The following is a 19,407-nucleotide window of genomic DNA, read 5'->3' as shown; positions in this document are numbered from 1 at the left end:
CCCTCTTGTGGTTCAAGTGGGGAACAGCCCACCAAATGATGACCATAATAAACACCATGTTTGGAGGTCAAAAGGCCCTGCACATCGCCTCAAAAAAGCCTTACCAACAATGACGGTGGAAACATCATGGTGTGGGGTTTTTCAGCATTCAGCACTGGCCACCTATATATAATCGAAGAAAGGATGAATTTGAAAATGTACCGAGACATTCCTCTACCAGGATGAAGTAAGGATGCATGTTTCAGCAAGACAATGATCCCAAACACACAGCCAAGAAAGATCTCATCTGGTTTCAGAGAAAAAAAAAATAAGACCTGACCTGAATCCTACAGAAAATCTATAGAAATAACTATTTCCCCTGTTCCAGTCCATTTTATTTATTTTTTTTGCATGTGTGGATGGGGTTGTGTACTGACATCTGGTGAGAATTTCATGTCAATAGCAGCTTTAGAAATATATTTACTATATTCAATAAATTTACCGAAAATTGACGTGTTCAATACTTATTTTACCCTCGATTTGTGCCTTATGTGAAAAACAATTAACTGAACCACACCAATTAAATGCCTTTTTTCACATTTAATGTTTTGTTCAGGAGCTGAGTTACATCACCTTCCTCGCCGCACATGTGTACAATGTAACCCATACAGCAAAGCTTAACTCTCATTCAGATGATCTTGGTGTCTCTGGAAACTCTCTTTCACCCTCACACACACACACACACACACACACACACACACACTCGTGCTCACACACACAATTGCGCAGGGAAAGTGTTTTTTGCAAAAGGCCGGTTTGTCACTGAACACTTAAGATAACCCATTTAAACAAGGTAATCCTGCAAGTACCGAGTCTTTAAATCTATAGTGTTTAGAGTCCCTCCATGTCTGGATGCCAACAATCACAAGTCTTCTCAATCTTAGAAAGTTCATTCTCTCCTTTCCTTAAGCACCAAGGATTTCTTCACTTTATGATCTCCAATAAGAATTAGAATATAAAAAAAAAAAAAAAGAAACGCTAAATCTATTTCACTGGTCTCTACCTGCAAGTACAGAAACACACGTAGCAGATAAAATAAAACATCCACAAAAAAAGCAGAAATAAATTCACAAGAATCAAATTTTAAGATCATATTTCATCATCTAGCTGTTAATATCTCTGTGTGTAATTAAGAATACATTTAGTCATATTATGTTGTCTCTATATTCCAGTAAGGAATACTATCAGGTATAACAGTCAGGGAAACGTAGGAAATTGTGAAATAAATGGTCACTTTGCAACATGTGGACCCTTCAGTTATTGCCTCACAATTACAGACATGAGTTCTTAACTGAAGCAATACATGCCATTTCGTCTTAGCGGCGGCAAAAAAAAGTCCTGCAAACATCCATGCTGTAATGTGTGTATGTAACTGTGACAATGCTTTGGGACAAGCTGAGATGGCGCCAAGGCGGCTGTCTGTCTGTAGCGTGCACAAAAAAAAAAAAAAAAAGACTCAGTCTAATAAGAAAAGGCCCTGCTTCGCAGCTTCCGCGGAGACGTAGCGAAGGAGAACGTGCCATGTAAACAGGTCATGGATCCAGGGAAAAGGGTCGAATGAAAGAGTCTTTGGCACATCCTTGTCGAAGGGCAGATGCACTTCAGTCCGCTTCTTGGCGTGGGCATGTGGGCGCCGCATCCAGCAACAGCCGAAAGAGTTGAAATGATCGGGCAACATGTGGGTGACTCATTAGAGCCGCACTATCGCCCACGTGCAGTCCACAAACACACACAAATGTGCATTCCTCCATTCACAGATCAACGTTTCCAACATTTGGCCACAGGGAAGGAAAATTCTTTGATCCAAAAGCGTAACGGGTTACATTAGTTCTTTGAAGGCAATGATAATTAAGACTTTAAAAAAATGCCCTCGTGTGACATACTATATACCAAACAGCCTATACAAATCTCCACTAGACTCAAGTGTCATAGAAAATTTAAATGTCTCTTGTACATGGGCCAAGAGAAATAAAGACTTATTAGACTTATTATTAACTCCAAAGAACATCAGGCTCAGGTAATAAGACTAGAAAGGCATAGAATAGAATATGTTCCAATCAGGCTTGCACTGCGGTGAGAATCCTGGTCCTGGGAGAGTGATATATTTTCTGAGGTTTTGTTCTCATTGTGAAAACCACAGGACTAGACTTTAACAAATTGTATGGCAAATTTTAGGTATTGCTTTTTCAGGCCAAATCCATCTGGAGCATCCCTAGTCTACAAAGTTAACTTTTAAAATGTGATAAGCTACTAAGCTACCAAGCACTGCATGACAAATTAAAAAAATTAGTTGTGCAATATTTGTATTTCAATTCAAAATGAATTTATAACCTTAGTACTTAATTCAGTACCATTTACTTAAATCAATCTGAATGCTCATGTACTTGTCCTAAGCAGAAGGCTCTACATATTGCTGTAAAATATTCTTATTTTAAACTAGTGCTGGGCGATATGGCAAAAATAAATAAAAAATTGCTAATAATATACTTTCCCATATCAAACAATAGAAAGTTTTTCTATCAATTTTTATCACTTTTTTTCTGATATTGCCAGACTGAAAGCTAAATAAATTGTGTATAATCAATTTATATTCAAATGTTTAATTCAATTTGTGGGCATCAGGGGGCCGATATCAATATGCGGGATATGTAAATACACACAAAATATTTAAATACACATGAAACATGCAAATTTCTGCCATTTTTATCATGATCGGTAAAAATGCCCAAAGCTGATCACCAATATTAGGCTGAATTTTATCGCAATCATTGATCATGTAATCGCCCAGTCCTACTTTAAACATTTTTTTTTGCAGTGTAGAGTTTGAGAGCTGTGGCCGTAATAAAAGTACATTCGGAATGTACTGAAAGTAAGTAGGCTTTTAGGTAAAGTGCCAAATAGGGCATTGTGCCATTTTCTTAAAAAAAGGGTGCGGCTGATGGGAAATGCTATGGCACGGGGCCAGTCTGAGCTCAGAGTGGCCTCTTAAAGGGGGGCTTTTGAGCCTTTTGGCATGAAAAAGGATTTCATCCTTTCCACTCAGTGGCTATCTTTGAGAGAGCAATAGTGCTGTTTGGTGATGAGAAGGTGCTACATAAGCAAATATATTGGAATATAAATAGTTAAATAAAAAAGTACCTTCAAATAGGAAAATAGGATTATTAGTTTAAGAGAACCTTCCATCAGACGGTTCTACTCATTAACATCAAAATCGTTTCGAAGCACGAGCACAAGCAGCTTTCTCTTAGCTTTCTAAACACAATGGTCCAAACAAACCTTGACCTTTAAAGATAAAGTCATACTGCTGACAGGCTGAGGTAGCACAAAACCCCAGCTGCCTCCAGCAACTGCAAATTTCCCGCCCTCCTCATCGTGGCTGAGTTTTCATTGGTTGGAGCAGCAGTTCATTCTACAACAACGGGCTGGTACCAGTGCACATGACTGGTCGTGCCTGTGTCAGTCCCGATCACGAGGGATGGGCGTCTCACAAAGACATTTTTGGAGAGCGTCACATGTGATCAAACACAAAACCTTACACACAAACACACAAACCAAGGCAGATGTGCTGAAGAAAGATGAACTACGTGGTCAGACTGGGAATGGATTTAGCAAGGGCTGATGGAGGTGGCGTGGAGGCCATGGCTGGAGTAGGAGCCGGGGTGGGGGCCGGTGTAGAGGAAGGTGTGGATGTTGGTGTCGGGGTTTTGGCAGGAGTAGGGGTCCTGGCTGTGGTGGTCGCTGACATGGTGGTGGAGGTAGAGACTGAGGCAGGGGACGTTGAGGCTTGGGTAGCCTTCGGTTTGGCAGGAGCGTTGGAGTTGCCATCAGGTGCTGTCTCGGCCGGTTTGGTGTAGTTGAGGTTTAGGATGTGCTGCTGAAGGTGCCGGATCCAGTCCTCTTGAACTGACAGAGGGCCATGGAACTCCACCTCACAGAACCTGAAAAAAAAAAAAACAAGCCATTTATTATTAATGCAAAAACCCCAAAGCTGAGACATTGAAGAGTATTTGCCATACAATCCTGCCTAGATAACAAACACAGACTCACCGACACTTGAGGGAGTAGATTTTGCCCACCACCTTCACTAGCGGTGTAGACGGTGGCTTTGGGACCAGGGCAGGGATGGTGCTTGTGCGGGGAGGTTTTGAGGGACCGCTTTCTCTCTCCCCTCCATCTGGGTGGGACTGGTGTTTGGGGGGGCCGTCGTTCATACCCTGGAATGACAGTAATGCAACCATAAAACATCATCATATCATTTAATGTTGTATTATTATCTGTATTTGTGTATATGGACATTTTCATTACTACTGACACTGTACCTCGGGGCAGGCGGACGTTAAGTTCACTGTGGGCCACCTGTGCATGAGGTAGGGTGGTGCCGGGATGGTGGGTGGAGCTATGATGTGCATGGTTGTGTTGAGTGGTGCGGTTACTTCCTGTCTTTCCCTCCTCAGACCTTGAAGATCCCCAGTGACCTCCTGTGACATGTCTCCCAGCGCCTCGTCCAAATGATGACCACTGTGACCCAGAGGCTTTCTGGGATATGTGGGAGGTGTGGTCAGAGTCAGACGAGAGAGAGGAACTGCCACGCTGGAAGCAAAAGAAAAATGTTGAAAAATGAGTATGAAGCCTTTTATTTATATACAGTCAGGGAAAAATGATTTGAACCCCTGCTGATTTTGCAAGTTTGCGCACTAACAAGTAAATTATGTCAATTTCAATCTTGCTGATTGATATGGGAACAAAAACTTATTTAATTCATAAATACAAATTAACCTATAACATTTAAAAAATGCATTATTTAAACATTTTTGGTTATCGATACTGTTCAAATAAACCCAGCATTTAAATTATAGACCAATCATTTCTTTGTTGGGCGGCATCTGATTACAGATTCAAGAAACCTGAATCTGTAATCAGGTTGCCAGTTCGAATCCTGAACCGCCAAGGTCCCCACACACTGCTCCCCGGGCGCCTGTCACGGCTGCCCACCGCTCACCGTGTCACTGTGTGCTGTGCTGCAGTGTTTCACAATGACAATCACTTCACTTTTACTTTCAAAAATCAGAGGAGGATCAAAAAATGATTTTCCCTGACACACTCTCTCTAGGATGTTAATACTGCTGCTGTGTCCTCCTTTTACCTTTTTGTTGCGGTTACCCTGCATGTAGCTGCTTTGCATCTCCGCCACCTTGTGTGGCCTGCTGCGTATCCAGGCACTCAATGTCTCTATTGGGGACCCGTTGACACACCACTCGGTCACACCAAACTGCCGTAAGTGCGCACGAGCGTGGCTTGCCAGGGCCTTGCGGTTCTCGAAGTAGAATCCGCACAGCTCACAGCTGGCATCTGGAGAAATGGTACAGCAAATATAAACTGCCATCGCTGCGAGCTCTGAATAATAATACTGGGGCGATTCTTCCCTTACCTGTGTAGCCTGTTCCACTCTTGTTCTGTGATGACTTCCCCTTATAAGGGAATTCGTGATGCTGAGCAGAGACAGATTTCGCTTGGGCTGTGGACTTTTCTCCCAGACGCCCATCTTCCATAGAAGACTTCTTGCCCACTGAGGAAACCCTATAAAACTTTCCCGACGGTGAACTGCTTGACAGGCCTGCCAGTCCCATGCCATGCTTCTGGAGCTGGTTATGGGAGGACTTGCGATAGTACTTAGTGGGCTGGAAACTCAGGCCGTCCCATGTGGGGCTGCAGGCCTGACCGGGCTCCTTTTTCACCCCCAGAGGTGAGTTGTGGTTCGGTAAAGGGGACGAAGCCCCTTTCTGCTTACGCAGGACCTCACGCAAGGTGTCAATGGGAGAGCCGTTGACCGTCCACTCTGTGATGCCCATTTGGCGCAGGTGGGAACGGGCGTGGCTGGAAAGGCCTTTGCGGTTTTCAAAGTACTCACCACAGAATTCGCAACGGATGTCCCGGGTGGGCTCTTTGTCGTGGCTGACAGCTGAGGCAAGACAGAGGAAGAGAAAGAGCATCTACATCATACACTGCGCAAAGATGTCTTACTGTACAGTAGACCTGTGGAAAGCAATCACATTTTCAGATGTTCATGTTTATTGTCATTGTAACAAATCTATTATCATTTTAAGAACAAAATAAAAAATTAGGTGCAGTCCCTGAGCCAGAGAGATATCTTAAATACTGTGTGTAGAAAAAAAGCTAGCTTAAAAGAAGACATATACTAATATAATACAAATTATAATACAAATATAATATAGAATATGGTACAAACTATAACATTTCAATTAAAGGGTGAGGTAGAAACCTTATTGCAAATGAAAAAGAAATTGAGTTGGAGGTGGAAAGTTGGATTAAGTGTCTTTAAGTGCCCTGATGGCAACAGGGTAGAAGCTGTTTTCAAGTCTCATTTTGTATTATTTGACAAATTCATTAAAGGACTTGGGCCTCTTCAAAAATAGTTAACCATATCCTTGTCGTCAAATTTAATCATGAATCAAAAGAAGACGCTTGTGATAAGTCTCATGAGAAAATATTGATCGGAGAACTGTAGGCAACCCACCCCACGTGCGAAGAAATGGACTCACCCAGGTTCATAGGGCGCATGCCGTCTGAGCTGGCCCAGCTGTGCTGCACACGCTCGGAAGTAAAAGTCCTTGCTCTGCTACACTCTCCACCCAGTGCCGTGACCTCCAGCTGCACCGGTTCCGGCTTGGGCTTGAGGGTCGCCCCTGTGGCCAAAACAGTGGTGGAGTTGGTGTAGGAGCTTGCGGCTGACGCCTCGGCCCTGCGTACACTTGGTTGGTGGTGGCTTGGTGAGTGGTTGTGGGAGAAGGTTTGACGGTTCAAGAAACCCCCGCCGGAGGGAGAAGTGGTGGTGGATGAAGGAGGAGAGGAAATGGAGCCTCGCTGAGACCCAGTGACAGGGGAAGAAAGGGCCGATTTGGGTTTAAGGGGCAAAGCGCATGGCAGGCCACGCCGAGTGATGATTTCCCTCAGGGTGTCGATGGGCGAGCCATTCACTGACCACTCAGTGATGCCCATCTGCCGCAGGTGGGAGCGGGCATGGCTAGAAAGGCCTTTGCGGTTCTCAAAGAATTCCCCACAGAACTCGCAGCCAACGTCCTTCAAGGGCTCAACTGAAAGTGGATTGAAAAACACCCGGTTAATTTACACAGAGCCAGCAGTCAGTATTTCCATGTTAAATAACTGGTTAACGTAACGATGCAGAAGGCAAAGTATTCACCTTGGGAAAATGGTGCAAGTTCTCCTCCAGTCAGACGGAACACTTGAAGGGGCGATGTTCTCGGTTTCTTCCTGGGTGGGGCAACCAGCGAGGGACAACCTTTTGATACAGATCCCCCGCCCACCACAGTGGCCTTGTACAGGGGGGACGTGGAATGTGACAAGAGGGGCCGTTTGGAAGAGGAGGAAGAGGACGGGGGAGAGGGAGAGAAGGGGGCCTTGCCGGAAGCAGAATCCTCCGGGCTGCTGGGTGGCAGAGGGCTGGTCCTGAGCTTTAAGGTGTCGTTGATGATAAGCCGATTGAGGAGGTCAATGGGGGAGCCCTGCGATTCAGAATACTCCACTCCGAAGTGCCGCAAATGGGCACGGGCGTGGCTTGATAGACCTTTACGGGTCTCGAACCATGCTCCACAAAGTTGGCAAACAATGTCCTTGTTGGGGTCAGCTTCCATAGCTGCAGGTGGAATGTAAAGATAATGTATAACAATGTAAAACAGATATGGACCTTTTTTAAAATTTGCACTAAAGGTCCTCAGGATTTAAATAAATAAATCGATCATAGAAAAAAAAAAATATTTGTGCATGTATTGATGGGTGTGGGAATAAATCATCCAGAATGAGGAAACAATGCAAATTTGACCTGTCAATCATGGAGCTCCTCCTTCCATTATCAACTCTGAACATGATTAAAGATTGTGTTCTGTGTGACAGAAATAATCACACAGCAAAAAATGGTAATATTTCTTCTAAAGGTTCTTACTTGTTTGAGCTATTTTTAGAAATCCTGAGAACACCTTTGACCTAAGCACCAATTTGAAACTAGTGCCCAAATAAATAAAGATGCCCCCCCCCCAACAAGACTACATGTTCAAAGGACAATGTTCAAAACTTTTTCATAAAAAAATGGAATAAAATGGTTCTTACTGAGGTTAAGGGGTGCGTCCGTCTCCTGTGGAGCCCAGAAGGGTTTGGAATGAGCTGATAGGCTACCAGAGGAAGTTTTGCCCACATTTGAGCGCAGCAAAGAGGACACAGGGAGCAGTGAAGATATGGGGGCCTTCCTCACCACGGGGGAGGGTGAACGTGACCTCCTGAATGGAGACACGGGTGGCGAGGCTTTCAGGGATGGGGTGGAGGGTGAAGGCGTCACTTTGACTGTGGTAGCCAGGACAGAGAGTGCAATGGGGGGCTTGATGTCCTCGGACGGATCCTCCTCAAATTCCTCCTCCTTGTGGAGGCCAAGAGTTGGGCTGGGTGACGAGCGGGGCGGCTTCTTGGGTGAAGTGACCGGAGGACGTGACAGGGTTGTTATGCCACGCTCCTTGGTGATCTGGTGGAGGAGATCAATCGGTGCGCCGCTGCTCTCCGACCCCCCCACACCAAGCTGGCGGAGGTGGGAGCGGGCGTGGCTGGACAGACCCCGCCTTGTTTCAAAGTGAGTGCTGCACACCTCACACTGCAGCAGGCTGGAGTCTGAAGGATCAAGAGAAGAGGGGGGTTACTTTTGCCAATTATATAAAACTATATATAAACCTGCAAAAAAAAAAAATTCTTGCGATGCACAGATATTTAATTTAGCTGCTAACCAGCTACCATCTGTAGAAATAAAACTTATTATAATTTTTTTTATTTGCTAGGAAGCACAAAACTTTTACTCAATCAATAAGGCCATGTGGTCAGAGTGATGGTCCCATCAGCTCATGAAGTGACGCGCTTGTCATACATAGTCCCTACTTTACAATCCCGTGGAGGAAACATTCAGATCAGGAGTTGCTTCAGTTTTTAAGTTCAGCACTATTACACTGCGATGGAATGAAGTCAGCTCAATACGTGCACGTTCTGAATGCTTTTTGTGCTTTTCCATCAACTTGTTTTTCTTTGACATATTTTTTTCTTTTTTCATATTTTAAAGGACTCCATTTCACTAAGAAATGGTCTTGCCTACATCCAAACAAAGACTAAATTCTTGCAATCATGATAGTGAACAGGTAACTTATGAGGTTAAAAGCGGGTTTTACTGTAGTATTATTACTGTATTATTATGAATGGATTACGCAACAACGTATGAAGTAGAGTACCCTTGTCCTCGGCTTCATCCCCGGAGTCTGGCCCCTCAGGATCCACGGGAAAGTGCTTCTTCTCCCCGGGGCCTGAGGTGAGGTGGTCCGAAGCCGCTGACTGCTCCTCCTCCTCCTCCTCATCACCCTCCTCTTCCTCTTCTTCTTCCTCCTCCTCCTCCTCACCTGCAACACAAACACAAAAGTAGGGCGTCATTAAGCGCCTGGCTTCTTCTCACGGTCCGGCACAAAAATAATAATACAAATAAAAAAAATTAAAAAAACAATAAATCCATTTTTATTCACATCACAGAAACAACACGTCGTTTGTTGGTGAGGTTGAAGCTCGCGTTCCAACCAAAGAAAGAAGAAAACGCGACGTACCGACTGACGCTAAATGGCCGTGACATTATAAATCTGTCGGTTTAAAAAGTATTATTGTTATTTTTTTTTTTTTTAAAAACGCACCGAAGAACGCAGCCCGCCCTGCGTCTCAGGTAAAATGGCGATACAGTAAGTACATCAAACTGCGCCAAGATTCCACACGGGCGTATCAGACAATGAAAAACAGACTTCGCAACTCATTTTTCCCCTTTAACGTGTGAATGCGCTTTATTCCCTTTATTCGTATGAAGGAACAACAACAACAACAAAGACAACTGAGCAGCCGTCTCCTCGGCCGGGTCCCGCTGTCGTTTCGGTGACGGCGGAGGTGCAGACAGTGATTCGAAATGGTCTCATGATTTGATGGATTTTTTTTTTTTTTTTTTTGGGAAAGCTCTCGTGTCTGGAACAAATGTGCCCCGTAACACCACATGCACGTTTTTTTAGTGACTAATGCATGCACTCGTGTTGCTTTTTTCCGACGACGCGGATGCACACTCACCGCCGAGCAGCTGCAAAGCATCGGACCCCCGGCTGCTGGAGTCAGACCATTTCTCCGCTATTGTATGTGTCTGCGGGGAGGTGGAAGCAGCCATTTTGCCCCGTGCACATGCACCGCGGAGAAAAGGCGTGACCAATCGAGCAAAAAGGCGGAGACTGAATCAAATTTTTGCACTCCATCAAATATGCAGCACTTTGCTCCAGTTGGCACTGCTTGCGGCCGAACTCTGAATACGATTCCTTCGCGCAGACATAACGCGTAGACTGCTATGCATGCATCGTGCACGGTAAAGATAAATCCATGGCACAAACTGTTGCAAAAAAAGGGTTTACATTTACAGCATCTACCAGACGTCCTCATCCAGAGCGACTTACTATCAGTAGTTAGAGGGACAGTCCCCCCCTCGGGGTTTAGTGTCTTGCTCAGGGACACAATGGTGGTAAACTGGATTTGAACCTGTGACTTTGTGGTCTCCTGGTTCATAGGCGGTGGCGTTGCCCGTTACTAGGCTACTGCCTATATTCCCATAGAAACCATTGCCACTTTAAGCAGTCGTTTTTGTAACCAGAAAGTCCCAGTTCACTCACCCTCATGATAACTTCTGGCCTTGTCCTTCCCCCAGGTCTCAGGAGAGGAGTGGGCACGGTTCCGAGCCCGTTGTGCGTAGTCAGCCTTTTCGTCTTTCTTTTCATCTGAGCCAAGCTCCTCATCATCCTTGTCCGTATCAGCCTCCTCATCGTCGGTGGACATGCTTGGCGGGGCGGTGGGTATGACCAGGTCTGGCCGACTGGAGAACAACTCCCTCAGGACGTTGATGGGCGAGACAGTGACCTCCCAGTTGGTGATGCCAAAGTCACGTAGGTGGGCCCGAGCATGGCTGGACAGGCCTGCCCTGGTGTCAAAGCCCGCACTGCAGAACTCGCAGCGCATCACACTGAAGGTATCTGGGTCAAAGTTGGCCACTGGTGAGGGGATGGGGTTTGGTTTTGTAAAAGGGAATAAAAAAAAAGAAAGAAACAGATCACTTCAGTGACAGATTTCCACAGCTCTGTTTTTAATAGTTAGTTATTGAGTAGTTATTGCAACGGTACACCAACTGTAATAAAGGTCCAGGGTAACTTTCCCAGATGGTCATTCCAAGCATACCTACTCCATTAAGTACTGCATATCGGCGATTATGGTACGACTACTTTTCTATTACCACAACCCCTCCGTCAATCCACTCCCCGTCTTTTTAAACTTTTTTTTTTTTTATTTACACAACATAAAAGCAGATTAACCTTTTTTCTTCTTTTTCTGGTAGGAGAACTTTTTCTCAATAGCATTGACCTCCTCTGGGGAAATGAAGTGGCGCACGTTGTAGCTGACGCCCACTCGGTTGAGGTGGCCCCTCACGTGATTGGCCAGCCCAATGCCGTTGTCGAAGCGATCCGGGCAATATGGGCACTTCCTCTCTACACTCCTCAGCAAATCGTCGTCCTCATCCTCGTCTTCAGACAGTGGCTCCCCTAGGAACCGTTTGACTTCCTGGAGTTCCTCTCCGTCCTCTTCGTTGTCTTCTCTTTCATCTTCTATGCTGTCTGTGTTTTCCTTCTCAGCATTTGCCTCCTCATTCTGTTGCTCCCGCTTTACATTTTTCTTCTTTGAGGAAGTGGATGTAGTGTGTTCCTTCACTGTGAGGGAATCATCTACCAGGTAAAGAAACGCAGAAGATGTAATGCTGCAACTATGTGATTTATTCCACAAAACAGCTGCTCTAGCTGCTTCTGGTCTGCTGAGCAATCAAAAATTACAGTAATGAAGATGAAAGAACAAAACACTTCAACAGCACAAGGATTTAAGGCTGATACGGCAAGAGAAATTCATTTTGCGGACAAAATGCACGCCGTGGAAAGATGCAATGTGGATGAGTAATACGAACACATTCACAGATCTGTCAAGGAAAAAAAAAAAGATCTATAGCATTGTAGAGGAGCCATGTGTCAGTGCATACATGAAGACACATTAAGCTGCTCTGGCTGTTAACAGTTTGACCTGTTGCTCACTCACCAATCATTTTGCTTCTCCCCCCAAAACCGGGGTACATGTGGGATGTTTGAGGACTAGGGCAGAGTGACTCAATGAGGACCAGGGGCATCGTGTGTCTGAGCTGGGCCTGCTGCCCCTCAGTCAGCCCCAGACTCTCTGCTGCCCCCCGCAGGCTGGCTGAGAAACTGCACTTCAGCTGCATGGCCGGAGCAGGCACCTCCACAGGGTCTGCAGGGGGAAGGGGGCGACCAGGTTCAGTTACAGCAGAGAGACCTGGGGCATCCAAATTTATTGCCCAGCTGAGTCAGACTGAGCACCATGACTGAAAACTTAATGCAATTTTAGCAGCCAGTGCATATTATTGACCACTTATAGAAAACAACAAGGTTCCATTCTTTATTCTGTGTGGTATCCATGCTTTAATTTTGTGTAGGTTTATATAAAAACCTGCAAACATAAAAAAACAACTTAAAAACTCATAACCTAGGTGCAGACACACACACACACGGCAGAGACGACACAAATGTAACGATCAAATTTCAGGACATTTTTGTTATCAGGGAAACCACATGCTCTGAAATTTGTGGTGGTCAATAATATCCTGAAATGAGTGAATGTTATTGCTCATGAGCTTATGGCAATGTTTTGGATGAGGTCATACATCAGTCAGCCATAACGTTATGACCTAATATTGAGTGGGCCCCACTTTTGCTGGGAAACAGCCGTGACCTATTGAGGCGCAGACATCACTTGACGCCTGGGAGGAAAGCTGTGGTATCAGGTATTGCGTCTATGGATCGGACTTGTTTTTCCAGGACATCCCACAGATCCTCAATTGGACTGAGATCTGGAGACTTTGGAGGCCAAGTCAACATCTCAAACTGGTCGTGTTCCTCAAACCACTCTTTTTTTTTGCAGTTTGGCAGGATGCTTTATCCTGCTGACCAAGGGCAAATACGGTTAGCATGGGTAAGGGGTAAGGAGTTTAGGTAGGCGGTAAAATCCACAACAGTCACATGACACAAGGTTACCAGCAAACCCTATCACACTGTCTCCGCCCCCATGACAACCCTGTTGTCAGTTCACAGGTTTTCCTTGCTCTGATCATTTTAGGAACGTCCGGATCACTGCAGATTGGGAACATCCACAGAAGAGTTGCAATTTTGGAAATGATATTACCCAGCCGACAAGTCCTTGCCAGCTTTTACAAGCTTGCCGAATCAGTAAGCTTGCTCACGGGTTCGAGGTGAAAGACGTTCACTTGCTGCCTAACGTATCCCACCCACTGCCGAATAGTCAGATGTGGATCACCTGTCAGACCACAATGTTATGGCTGGCCGGTGTATCTTTAAGGAGAGAGGACACTAATGGATTCACAGAGCAACATTTCACATGTAGCTTCACGTGTGACCACAGTCTTACCTCTTTTAAAGTTATCCAGCTTTTTGGAAACTTTCCCACGAACATTTTGGTTCTTGTCATGTTCCTGGTCAGTTATCTGAGTCTGGCTCGGCTGCTTTTCATCAGGTTCAGAAGCAAGGTCTGTCCTGGAGGAGGAGCGGGTCCGTCCAGTTATGCCCTTTTCTCCTCTGGTCGATTGACGATTCCCGATGCTCTTAAAAGCCTTGCGGTGTGACACTGCCTTGGGGTCTTGTGGCTGTGCCACAGATGTGTTAGCCTGAAGGGTTCCATCTTCCACACTTAATGCCACACTTGGCGCAGGTGCAACAAGCTCCTTAGGGCTGGATCCTTCTAGTGCAACAGTCTCTGTGTGCTTCTCTGGAGGCTTGGCTGTGTCTTCTGCCTCGGAGGTAAGGTCATTGCTAGGTCCTGGACACGAATCAACACCTTGTCCCTCAGCCTCAATGGTATTCATCAGCGAGGAGTTGGAATGGGCAGCACAAAGTTGTTCATGTGTGCTAGGATGGCCGGAAGCCTGGGTTGGGTGTGGGTCACTAGACAAATAGTTTTCCATTTCTGATGGCCCACTGGCAGAGTCCTGGGTTTGTCCATCAGGAATAGGCTTTGGTTGTAGCCGGGGAGAAGAGCGTAGAATCCTGGTCCTCTTTCTGGAAGTGTGAGTCTTTGCATGGTCAGCAAGCTCCCGCGGACTGTCTGTGCAGAACGTACATTTAAGGCATACAAACTTGTGCAAGGCTGGGGCAGCCTGTGCCCCCAAAAGGCCTGACCTCTTGCCACGCCCACTGGGATTCTTAGTTCCTTCGTCTCCCTCATCTAATTTGCTGATCTCCTCCAGGATCTTACGCCGAGACTCTTGATGCTGTTTTTGGTGGTTCAGCAGGGCAACCCTGTCGTCCATCTTTTGACCACATTCCTTGCACTCAAATTGGCCTGTCTTGCTGCGCCGGTTGCCAGCACACTGTTCTCCATGTGGTCCCTTGATTCCAGGTCCATCCCTTTGCCAGTGTTCTTGCATGTGCTCACGGAGGTGGGACTGTTGCCTGAAGTATATACTGCACTCGACACACGTGAAAATCTCTTGGCAACCTTCGTGTGTCTCCTGAACTACGTCCACTTCCTTTTTTTCCATCTCTCCTTCGTCATCCTCCTCCTTGAATTCAAAGACTCCACCACCACTTTGCCCGGGCGCGCGGTCCTTGGCTCTAAGCGGGGTGACTCTCCGTTTTCTACCAGCTCCCTGCACGGTGCGATGAGAGCTTCCCAGGCCAGAGAAAGGTCTAAGGAGCGCCCTCTTTCTCCGCCTGCGTTGAATGAAGGTACAGTGAGCCCAAGGTGCTGGAGGAGGACTCTCTGGATCAGAGTCCCCGGGAAAAGTGTACACATCCTTCTCTGGTCCTTCACTGTTCTTTTGCCTATCTGGTTTGGAATCATCCTCTTTCTCATGGTGCTCCTTTGGGTTTATTTTGGGCAAAATCTTACTAGTGTCTGTAGATACGCTCTCAACTCCGGCATCTTGCTCTGTGGCTGTTAAGACAAAAAAAGGGATTCAGAAGTTCAGTAAATAAGCTGACATATGGATTCATTCACCGGGCAGTCAGGATATCCAGAGAACATGGTCTTACATCTTGGAGAGGTGGACTGGCTTGTGATTGTGACCCCTTGGTCCTGATTATGGAAAGGGGTGAGTGGGTCTTCGCCAGGAAGTAAGTGCTTAGGGCATTCAGATGCTTGGCAACCTTTGTTTACAGGGCTGTTGGAGTAAAAACATGATGTGGAGGAAATGACATGAATATGTCATGACATGAATAAAAGTCTCAAACAGCACTGACTAGGAAAATATCACAGCTGACGCAATAAAACAACAGGTAAAAGGTTCCTATGTTGAAGTAGATAACACCAGCTTAGCAAAAGCTAATATTTACAAGATTATTTTAATGTAACTTTATTCCATGGTCTGGCTGATTGTTGTCTTGTAAAACTGTATGATTAATCCATCTACAAAATATGGTTTATTTTGCATTAGTTGCTACATAACTAATGGGATGGTAGTAGCCTAGTGGGTAACACACTCGCCTATGAACCAGAATACCCGGGTTCGAATCCCCCTTACTACCATTGTGTCCCTGAGCAAGACACTTAACCCTAAGATGCTCCAGGGGGGACTGTCCCCTGTAACTACTGGTTGTAAGTCGCTCTGGATAAGGGCGTCTGATAAATGCTGTAAATGTAAATGTAAAATGTAAATGTAAACATAACAGTTTGCATTAAAATACTGAGGGCAAAATACGTGTACAAATATTTGAAAATTATGACCACCTTGCAAGCCACTGTAATCATAATGTAATGCAGTGTAGAACTGTAGCAGAATAGAGTGGACCGATATCTGCTGTAATATGGCCAACACACCTGATTAAGGTAAGGAAGGCCTTGTGTAATGAGCTAGAACAGGCATTTTTGGCTCCCCAATGACCTCTATCTGTACAGGACAGTGGGCCAATGGTATAAATGGTAACAAACAGAAGATATGACATCATCACAGGATGAATGCTTTGGCATCTTTTTTTTAGCACTCTGCCATGGGGCCATGGTATAATCTGCTCAATGCAGATCCCCTCCATTTCACAACCTCCTTGTTCTTAGGCTAAGCATTGCATTCAAATGCACACACGCGCTACCCATCCGCCAGCTTGTCCGTCAGTCGGCCTGACTGTCCTTCGGTCTCACCTGTCTTGCTCACGTCCAGTGGGAGGAGCTCCTGGGCTGTGAGCAGCCAGACCATGAGGGTTACTAAAGTGCTGTAGCTCCTCCTCTAACAGACACCACCACGCACAAAACACAAAGACAACAGAAATTACAGGAACAGAACATGTATAATGTGATTCACTGCCCAAACATCAATATGTCATTAAATATCTAATTCAGTGTAGTACTGTCACACAATGATTTTTATGACGTAACTTGCAAACAAACATATGAAATAAGGCATAGGGTGATCTATGGAATTCTTAAAAATATCCTCTTTAGATCCTAAATATTGTGCGCAATAAAGTAACAAACATTCTTTTCGTGACACTTGCTGCAGTTTCTCCAAAGCTTTTTCAACCGCTACTTTTGAGTTTTTGGTTTATGAAATGCCAAGAATTCTGAAACAAATCTCACATGCACCTGCTGAATCATCTCTGTACTATGTATGAAAGATTGTGTATCTGTTCAAATGTTCTGCTGCTGTTTAGCCATGCTCGCTGATAAGCTGAAAAATCCTGTGGATGTTGACTTTTTCAACCCATGAAAATCTGCGTTCTGGCCAGGTCACGCAAATAACATTATGATCATTATAATTTTTTTGCATACAGTCTAGCAGCTATTGTTGCCCACTTAAAGAGTATGAAGCAAAATGAATCCAGGTCTGACTTTGGAACTGACCTTCATCAGCACTTGGAACAGAACAATACAGACACACCCCGGCATCAGCACACTTCACAACTCAATCATTTTTACGACAGTACTGGAAAGTCCCCTTCCCAAGGTCACATGACCCTCATCTTAAATGGACATATCAGTTTTCCCCTTACTGTTGTTCCCTTCTAAACCATTAAACATTCTTAAACACTAGACAATAGAACTTCATTAAACATCAAGGCTGTCACACTATTATTAAATGCCATGTAAGATTATTTATGCTCAGAGGTTATGCTTGAAATGTGCATTTGAATAGTTTTCATTATTCATTGATATTTGTCCTTTTTTGTCCAGATAGATTCAAACTGACCTTATGCAATGTGCATGAACAGAGTGTAAAAGACTGGTGTAGTGGTAGTACCATCAAGTGTCTCTTTCTCTGAATCTGAGTCCCAGGTGAGGGACGATGGGAAGGCCGAGGACCTGTGTGTGCTTTTCCCAGATGCAGGATTAGACAAGGATCCTTGGAGGTCCTCTTCGTCTCCGTGCGCAAGATTTGCACTTGAAACAGACTCTTCATTCATGTCTGCAGGGCAAGGACTCTGTGATATAGACACAAATGAGAAGACTCAGCGGGGTGCAATTATTACACAATTAATGATGTAGCACATTGGGGACACTGTAAGCAAATCTATCTACGTTGTTTTCGTAGAGGATGTTGTCACAAGATGACTATGACAGGGACTATCACTATTTGTGACAACTGCTAAGGGTCCCATGAAGAAGTGGTATTTTCAGCAAAGAAAATAAAGAGAAAAGCAGGATGAAGAGATGAGATATGATCTTGTGCCCAGTGTTGCCAGATTGTTTGGTAAAATTTTGGGTGATAATTTGTTCAAATTGGCTTGTCCAGGACTGATATTGAAGAACCAAATAATTATTTATTTAAAGTAGTCATGCAGGCTGCGGTGGTTTTTAGTGGGTCTCGACGCATTTTTGGACAATCATAGTTGTTTTTTTGACAATCAACTATAACAAATCTGGCAACATTGCTTGTGCTACTTTGCCTGTGCGACTGGAACAGGTCTAAACCGTTCAGAATGAGGAAGTAGGGTGTACGACAGCTGTCAATCATCAGTAATGATTTTTAAAGACACCATTAAAGTCCATCTTCCGGGTGACGCAAATAAAGACATACTTGATCCGTCGTTGGCGAACACGCCCCGAGCAATAATCTTACTACAGTGAAGTTTTAACCTTAGAACGATCCCAACCCAACAGCACGGAGTATGTTGTAGACATGATAAAGGCTGCGTACCTCTAAGGCGCAGCTTTGGACAGCAGAAGATCCCGGTTCCCGGGGACCAAGTGGAGACAACGATCCTTGAGTGGACCCTGAAGACAGGGGATCAGGACCTCCGAAATCCATGTTTTCCAGATTTATTATGATTATTTCTTATTTTAATCTCTGAGCCACGCCACTGGTACTACATCGTCCGGGGTGCTTCTCCCACGCGCGACAACGTCAGATTCAACCATTTACAATCGTTGCCACGCCAGGGAGAATAAAACGCGCTGCTGCCGACGGGAATATGCGAGAGACGGGAAACAAAACGAGCCTAACCTGCGAAGACCTGCTGTTAAAATACCTCTACATGGCGCATCGGTGTCGGCGAACCAGCCCCCGATGCAGGTTTACACGGTCTGACCCAATTTGTTCCGTACGCCCGCCCCATTTTATTAAAAAGGATCCGCCACGAGAATGTGTGTAATCACACACGCACACACATGTACACGTATATTTTTTAGTTTTTGTCCTGCAACACATGCCACCGACCCAGCCGCGATCCTGCGCAGGCACACGGTTTCGCTGTCGTCGGGTGAAACGCCGAGTTTTTTGTTAATTTTTATTTTTTTTTAAATCTCTTCCTATTCCTTCCCGGGATTTCGGTAAAGCGCTATTACGCATAAACGTCTTGCCGGGCGCCGGAGGGGGAATATTCTGCATGCAAGCGTTACTCACGGAACACCGCGGCCTTTTTTTTTTTTTTTTTTTAAAGGGGAGGACGGAGCTCCTGCGCCACTTTATGTAACGCTTTTCACGCCGCGCGTAGTTTTACTATTATATTTCTCGCTCAATAAACGCCTGGCCCGAAGCCGCCCGCGAGCCCCGGACGCGGCACACGCGCGCGCGCGGGTGTCGCCGCGTCGTCCCGGTCGCGCCTCGGATCACGTCGGCGGGCAGTTTCGGGAGAAAGTCCTCTTTCGTAGTGACCAAACGCGGGACTCCATGTTGTTTTGCCCGGGGTGGACGCCACGGATGCGCATGTGACGTCGGCGAGGAGGGGAAATAGTTTT

The 19,407-nt window shown here is 45.4% G+C and overlaps 1 protein-coding gene across 1 annotated transcript; it reads right to left on the bottom strand.

Moving 5' to 3' along the window:
- Positions 1-564: 564 nt before the first annotated feature.
- Positions 565-19,362, bottom strand: wizb (WIZ zinc finger b). The gene is given in 18 exon segments (XM_028985242.1): positions 565-3,977; positions 4,087-4,253; positions 4,359-4,496; positions 4,498-4,629; positions 5,183-5,388; positions 5,468-5,998; positions 6,600-7,151; positions 7,259-7,711; positions 8,182-8,730; positions 9,336-9,500; positions 10,788-11,162; positions 11,481-11,888; positions 12,250-12,456; positions 13,651-15,174; positions 15,273-15,400; positions 16,375-16,459; positions 17,471-17,651; positions 18,368-19,362. Coding segments are annotated over 18 exon segments (6,270 nt in total). The 5' UTR covers positions 18,479-19,362; the 3' UTR covers positions 565-3,619.
- Between the last annotated feature and the right edge of the window lie 45 nt (positions 19,363-19,407).

This window comes from Denticeps clupeoides, chromosome 7, assembly GCF_900700375.1.
Source record: "Denticeps clupeoides chromosome 7, fDenClu1.1, whole genome shotgun sequence".
In the NCBI taxonomy this organism is placed as follows: Eukaryota; Metazoa; Chordata; class Actinopteri; order Clupeiformes; family Denticipitidae; genus Denticeps; species Denticeps clupeoides.
Note: the sequence above shows the minus strand (reverse complement) of the source record. Positions and strands in the feature narration are given on the sequence as shown.